The 7,680-nt window shown below is 45.0% G+C and overlaps 1 protein-coding gene across 1 annotated transcript in view; it reads left to right on the top strand.

The window, feature by feature from the left end:
- Positions 1–3,912, top strand: part of LOC115115021 (voltage-dependent T-type calcium channel subunit alpha-1H-like) — a 120,479-nt gene extending 116,567 nt beyond the window's left edge. Inside the window, 2 exon segments of the mRNA XM_065017058.1 lie at positions 2,299–2,420; positions 2,570–3,912. Coding sequence (XP_064873130.1) covers positions 2,299–2,420; positions 2,570–3,580 — 1,133 coding nt within the window. The 3' untranslated portion in view covers positions 3,581–3,912.
- The last annotated feature ends 3,768 nt before the right edge of the window (positions 3,913–7,680 follow it).

Below are 7,680 nucleotides of genomic sequence, written 5' to 3' on the forward strand. Positions count from 1 at the left end.
ATTGATCCTGACTCTCAGTTCCATTATATTACACATAAGAGTCATTAACCATTGATCCTGACTCTGTTCCATTACACATAAGAGTCATTAACCATTGATCCTGACTCTGTTCCATTATATTACACATAAGAGTCATTAGCCATTGATCCTGACTCTGTTCCATTATATTACACATAAGAGTCATTAGTCATTGATCCTGACTCTGTTCCACTACACTAAGAGTCATTAACCATTGATCCTGACTCTGTTCCATTAAGAGTCATTAGTCATTGATCCTGACTCTCAGTTCCATTACACATAAGAGTCATTAGCCATTGATCCTGACTCTGTTCCATTACACATAAGAGTCATTAGTCATTGATCCTGACTCTGTTCCATTACACATAAGAGTCATTAGTCATTGATCCTGACTCTGTTCCATTATATTACACATAAGAGTCATTAGTCATTGATCCTGACTCTGTTCCATTACACATAAGAGTCATTAGTCATTGATCCTGACTCTGTTCCACTACACATAAGAGTCATTAGTCATTGATCCTGACTCTCAGTTCATTACACATAAGAGTCATTAGTCATTGATCTTGACTCTGTTCCATTACACATAAGAGTCATTAGTTATTGATCCTGACTCTGTTCCATTACACATAAGAGTCATTAGTCATTGATCCTGACTCTGTTCCATTACACATAAGAGTCATTAGTCATTGATCCTGACTCTGTTCCATTATATTACACATAAGAGTCATTAGTCATTGATCCTGACTCTGTTCCATTACATATAAGAGTTATTAGTCATTGATCCTGACTCAGTTCCATTATATTACACATAAGAGTCATTAACCATTGATCCTGACTCTCAGTTCATTACACATAAGAGTCATTAGTCATTGATCCTGACTCTGTTCCATTACACATAAGAGTCATTAGTTATTGATCCTGACTCTGTTCCATTACATTACACATAAGAGTCATTAGTCATTGATCCTGACTCTCAGTTCCATTATATTACACATAAGAGTCATTAGTCATTGATCCTGACTCTCAGTTCCATTATATTACACATAAGAGTCATTAACCATTGATCCTGACTCTGTTCCATTACACATAAGAGTCATTAGTCATTGATCCTGACTCTCAGTTCCATTACACATAAGAGTCATTAGTCATTGATCCTGACTCTCAGTTCCATTACACATAAGAGTCATTAGTCATTGATCCTGACTCTGTTCCATTACACATAAGAGTCATTAGTCATTGATCCTGACTCTGTTCCATTACACATAAGAGTCATTAGTCATTGATCCTGACTCTGTTCCATTACATTACACATAAGAGTCATTAGTCATTGATCCTGACTCTGTTCCATTACACATAAGAGTCATTAGTCATTGATCCTGACTCTCAGTTCCATTACACATAAGAGTCATTAGTCATTGATCCTGACTCTGTTCCATTACACATAAGAGTCATTAGCCATTGATCCTGACTCTGTTCCATTATATTACACATAAGAGTCATTAGCCATTGATCCTGACTCTCAGTTCCATTACACATAAGAGTCATTAGTCATTGATCCTGACTCTGTTCCATTACACATAAGAGTCATTAGTCATTGATCCTGACTCTCAGTTCCATTACACATAAGAGTCATTAGTCATTGATCCTGACTCTGTTCCATTACACATAAGAGTCATTAGTCATTGATCCTGACTCTCAGTTCCATTATATTACACATAAGAGTCATTAACCATTGATCCTGCCTCTCAGTTACATTACACATAAGAGTCCCCTGGATGCTAGTAGAATGTTAGCCCCATGGATGCTAGTAGCATGTTAGCCCTCTGGATGCTAGTAGCATTTTATCCCCCTGGATGCTGGTAGCATGTTAGCCCCCTGGATGCTAGTAGCATGTTAGCCCCCTGGATGCTAGTAACGTGTTAGCCCCATGGATGCTAGTAGCATGTTAGCCCCCTGGATGCTAGCATCATGTTAGCCCCCTGGATGCTAGTAGCATGTTAGCCCCCTGGATGCTAGTAGCATGTTAGCCCCATGGATGTTAGTAGCATGTTAGCCCCCTGGATGCTAGTAGCATGTTAGCCCTCTGGATGCTAGTAGCATGTTAGCCCCCTGGATGCTAGTATCATGTTATTCCCAGAGATACAAACACTGACCCAATGAGTCCTGTTGACTGACTGTAACAGCCTGCAGGTTTTGTACCTCAGGGTGAATAGTCTCGCTGAGTTCATATCCCAACGGCAGTCTAAGTTTTAGTGTTGGTGTTCGTTTTCTCCTCAGGCTCTGTGACATCGGTGCACTCCCAGCCATGCGAAGACCAGGCCGTACTGCCCGGCCTCTCTCACCCTGTTCCCCCTCACATCGCCCCGCCAAGGCCCTCGCCCAGGGGGCTGCGTAGACAGGTGAGAGTACACACACACACACACACACACACACACCAGGCTTAGTCTTCCACCACAAAACTTTGTCAAATATTTGTCTCATTTGACATGGAAAGGCACACACACACTGTGACCCTAACATTCCCCTTTGTGTCCTCTCTGTGTTCCAGGTGGCTGTGAAGGTGGACTCGGTGGAGGTTCAGAGTGTTGCCTCAGTAGACAGACAGGACTCCCTCTCAACCCGCCCCCCCTCTCCCCCCTTCCTCTCGGATCCCGCCGACGAGGAGGTGTGGCACATCACCAGCTCAGCGCGCCATTGGTGGGACAGACATGGAAGTGGGCGGTGTCACTCCCTCTCCCCCTACGCCTCCCCCGACTCCCCACCTTCCCTGAGGAGCCGAGGGAGTGCGCTCAGTCTGCTGGGGGCGGGGCTACAAGCTCACAACCCGAGGAAGGGCTTCAGCGTAGACACCCAGGGCTTCCTGGATAAACCCCGTTGTCCTGACGACCAGCGACGACACTCCATCGAGATCTGCCCGTCCCCTCCGGAGGACCCGCTTCTAGGGGAGGTGGACGGGGAAGAGAGGAGGCCCAGGGGTCAGGGGTCAGAGGTTAGAGGTCACAGGAAGAAGAGGACGAGCCCACCCTGCGTCTTCATCCATCCCCCGTGTGACCCAGCAGGCCACGCCCCCTCTGACTGTAACCCGCTGCTGAGACGCAGGACCCCCTCCTACGACGTCGCCGACGCACACACTCCTACACACAGGCTGACGCCGACACACACACCGGTACGCACACACACTCCTACACACAGGCTGACGCCGACACACACACCGGTACGCACACTCACGCCTACACACACGCCAACACATCACCGCACACTCACGCCTACGCACACGCCAACACATCACCGCACACTCACGCCTACACACACGCCAACACATCACCGCACACTCACGCCTACTCACACGCCAACACTAACGCCGACACATCACCACACACTCGTACAGACTCTCCCTCACGCAGTAACACACATCCCGACACACACACACACACACCGCCTGCCCCATGCACACACTCTTATCCGTACACACACTCTACCTCATTCACACACACACACTCCGTCCCCCACACACCCTGTCCCTGAACTCCGACACGAGACCTTCCTCTCTCTACAGTGACTACAAGCCCCTCCCACAGTTCACCTTCGACCAACCGGAGCACAGATACACGAGTGGCATGTCCGCTGGCCTATCGAGCAATGAACCAGCCACAAGTCCCTCGCACTTTAACAGCAGGGCGGGGTTTAGCTCGATGAACAGGAGAACTGCCCAATGAGAGACAGAGCCTGGTACTGTAGTAGGAGAGGGATTCGTCAGAAAGACTAAACCCCATCCAGAGGGTGTGGCCTGATCTGGACAGAGACGGGTTGGATGGAGAGAGAGAGGGAGGGAGAGAGGGAGAGAGAGAGAGAGGGGGGAGAGCGAGAGACAGAGAGAGAGAGAGAGAGAGAGAGAGAAGGGGGAGAGATAGAGGGAGGGAGGGGAGGGGAGAGAGAGAGAGAGAAGGGGGAGAGATAGAGGGAGGGAGGGGAGAGAGAGAGAGAGAGAGAGTGGGGAGAGCGAAAGAGAGAGAGAGAGAGAGAGAGAGAGAGAGAGAGAGAGAGAAGGGGGAGAGATAGAGGGAGGGAGGGGAGAGAGAGAGAGAGGTAGTGAGGTTGTAACTCAGTGTTATTTAGTTTCAGGGCTAGGACTAAAGCCACATAAATCTGTAGCCAAAGTATTTCTGACACTCCTCACACCAGCCAGCCAGCCAATCAGGAACAAACATTTATGACACTCTGCCCTCACGTGAGCCAATCAGGAACCAGCGCCTGGCTGACCTCTGACCCTTACAGGAAGTGAGATGGGAGATTGACGTGGCTCCTTCAAATCCTCTGCAGGAGCTCTACTTCCTGTTTCCTGTCCTGGTCCATGATCACATTGATCTCTCAGACAGACAGACAGAAGAGGACAGCAGTCCTGGACACGTGTGTTGTGTGTTGTGTGTATTTGATCCCATATGCATCCGTCTGTTCAGATGCTCTCTGTCATGGATGTTGATAGACATGTCTTCATCTGCAGACAGACAGACAGACAGACAGACAGACAGACAGACAGACAGACAGACAGACAGACAGACAGACAGACAGCAGAGCGTTGTATATACAGAAAGTATTTTATTGCTGTGATGATGAAATAACTCTATGCATTAATGCACCACATTTTCTTCTAGAGATCTATAATGGTTGTTTTGTTCCCTCATCCTCCTGTCTATAATGGTTGTTTTGTTCCCTCATCCTCCTGTCTATAATGGTTGTTTTGTTCCATCATCCTCATGTCTATAATGGTTGTTTTGTTCCCTCATCCTCCTGTCTATAATGGCTGTTTTGTTCCCTCATCCTCCTGTCTATAATGGTTGTTTAGTTCCCTCATCCTCCTGTCTATAATGGTTGTTTAGTTCCCTCATCCTCCTGTCTATAATGGTTGTTTTGTTCCCTCATCCTCCTGTCTATAATGGTTGTTTTGTTCCCTCATCCTCCTGTCTATAATGGTTGTTTTGTTCCCTCATCCTCCTGTCTATAATGGTTGTTTTGTTCCATCATCCTCATGTCTATAATGGTTGTTTTGTTCCCTCATCCTCCTGTCTATAATGGTTGTTTTGTTCCCTCATCCTCCTGTCTATAATGGTTGTTTAGTTCCCTCATCCTCCTGTCTATAATGGTTGTTTAGTTCCCTCATCCTCCTGTCTATAATGGTTGTTTAGTTCCCTCATCCTCCTGTCTATAATGGTTGTTTAGTTCCCTCATCCTCCTGTCTATAATGGTTGTTTTGTTCCCTCATCCTCCTGTCTATAATGGTTGTTTAGTTCCCTCATCCTCCTGTCTATAATGGTTGTTTTGTGTTCCCTCATCCTCCTGTCTATAATGGTTGTTTTGTTCCCTCATCCTCCTGTCTATAATGGTTGTTTTGTTTCGTCGTCCTCCTGTCTATAATGGTTGTTTTGTTCCCTCATCCTCCTGTCTATAATGGTTGTTTTGTTCCATCATCCTCCTGTCTATAATGGTTGTTGTGTTTCCTCATCCTCCTGTCTATAATGGTTGTTTTGTTTCGTCGTCCTCCTGTCTATAATGGTTGTTGTGTTCCCTCATCCTCCTGTCTATAATGGTTGTTGTGTTCCCTCATCCTCCTGTCTATAATGGTTGTTTTGTTCCCTCATCCTCCTGTCTATAATGGTTGTTTAGTTCCCTCATCCTCCTGTCTATAATGGTTGTTTTGTTCCCTCATCCTCCTGTCTATAATGGTTGTTTAGTTCCCTCATCCTCCTGTCTATAATGGTTGTTTTGTTCCCTCATCCTCCTGTCTATAATGGTTGTTTAGTTCCCTCATCCTCCTGTCTATAATGGTTGTTTTGTGTTCCCTCATCCTCCTGTCTATAATGGTTGTTTTGTTCCCTCATCCTCCTGTCTATAATGGTTGTTGTGTTCCCTCATCCTCCTGTCTATAATGGTTGTTTTGTTTCGTCGTCCTCCTGTCTATAATGGTTGTTTTGTTCCCTCATCCTCCTGTCTATAATGGTTGTTTTGTTCCATCATCCTCCTGTCTATAATGGTTGTTGTGTTTCCTCATCCTCCTGTCTATAATGGTTGTTTTGTTTCGTCGTCCTCCTGTCTATAATGGTTGTTGTGTTCCCTCATCCTCCTGTCTATAATGGTTGTTGTGTTCCCTCATCCTCCTGTCTATAATGGTTGTTTTGTTCCCTCATCCTCCTGTCTATAATGGTTGTTGTGTTCCCTCATCCTCCTGTCTATAATGGTTGTTTTGTTCCCTCATCCTCCTGTCTATAATGGTTGTTTTGTTCCCTCATCCTCCTGTCTATAATGGTTGTTTTGTTCCCTCATCCTCCTGTCTATAATGGTTGTTTTGTTCCGTCATCCTCCTGTCTATAATGGTTGTTTTGTTCTGTCATCCTCCTGTCTATAATGGTTGTTTTGTTCCCTCATCCTCCTGTCTATAATGGTTGTTTTGTTCCCTCATCCTCCTGTCTATAATGGTTGTTTTGTTTCGTCGTCCTCCTGTCTATAATGGTTGTTGTGTTCCCTCATCCTCCTGTCTATAATGGTTGTTGTGTTCCCTCATCCTCCTGTCTATAATGGTTGTTTTGTTCCCTCATCCTCCTGTCTATAATGGTTGTTGTGTTCCCTCATCCTCCTGTCTATAATGGTTGTTTTGTTCCCTCATCCTCCTGTCTATAATGGTTGTTTTGTTCCCTCATCCTCCTGTCTATAATGGTTGTTTTGTTCCCTCATCCTCCTGTCTATAATGGTTGTTTTGTTCCGTCATCCTCCTGTCTATAATGGTTGTTTTGTTCCATCATCCTCCTGTCTATAATGGTTGTTTAGTTCCCTCATCCTCCTGTCTATAATGGTTGTTTTGTTCCCTCATCCTCCTGTCTATAATGGTTGTTTTGTTCCGTCATCCTCCTGTCTATAATGGTTGTTTTGTTCCGTCATCCTCCTGTCTATAATGGTTGTTTTGTTCTGTCATCCTCCTGTCTATAATGGTTGTTTTGTTCTGTCATCCTCCTGTCTATAATGGTTGTTTTGTTCCGTCATCCTCCTGTCTATAATGGTTGTTTTGTTCTGTCATCCTCCTGTCTATAATGGTTGTTTTGTTCCGTCATCCTCCTGTCTATAATGGTTGTTTTGTTCTGTCATCCTCCTGTCTATAATGGTTGTTTTGTTCCGTCATCCTCCTGTCTATAATGGTTGTTTTGTTCTGTCATCCTCCTGTCTATAATGGTTGTTTTGTTCTGTCATCCTCCTGTCTATAATGGTTGTTTTGTTCCGTCATCCTCCTGTCTATAATGGTTGTTTGTTCCCTCATCCTCCTGTCTATAATGGTTGTTTTGTTCCCTCATCCTCCTGTCTATAATGGTTGTTTTGTTTCCTCATCCTCCTGTGATTGGTTGTTTTTATAAAGTAGAAGAAGGAGGAGCCTCACCTGAACACTGTTCTCTGTTATCTAAACAAGTTCACTTTACTCAAACAGTAACCAAGGAGATCAGTTCGGAATCTGGGACTCGTGTTTTTTTATGAGTTAAACGGAACTTTAAACCAAGTCAATTCCTGTCACTTCATTATTCATTTTTTTTTTTTCAAGTTATATTTGAGTCAAATGTTTAAGCTTTGACTGTGTCTGATGCTCTCTGCCGGGGATGAGATTAGGTTTATTTCTAGGAT

Source organism: Oncorhynchus nerka, unplaced genomic scaffold, assembly GCF_034236695.1.
Source record: "Oncorhynchus nerka isolate Pitt River unplaced genomic scaffold, Oner_Uvic_2.0 unplaced_scaffold_408, whole genome shotgun sequence".
Classification (NCBI taxonomy): Eukaryota; Metazoa; Chordata; class Actinopteri; order Salmoniformes; family Salmonidae; genus Oncorhynchus; species Oncorhynchus nerka.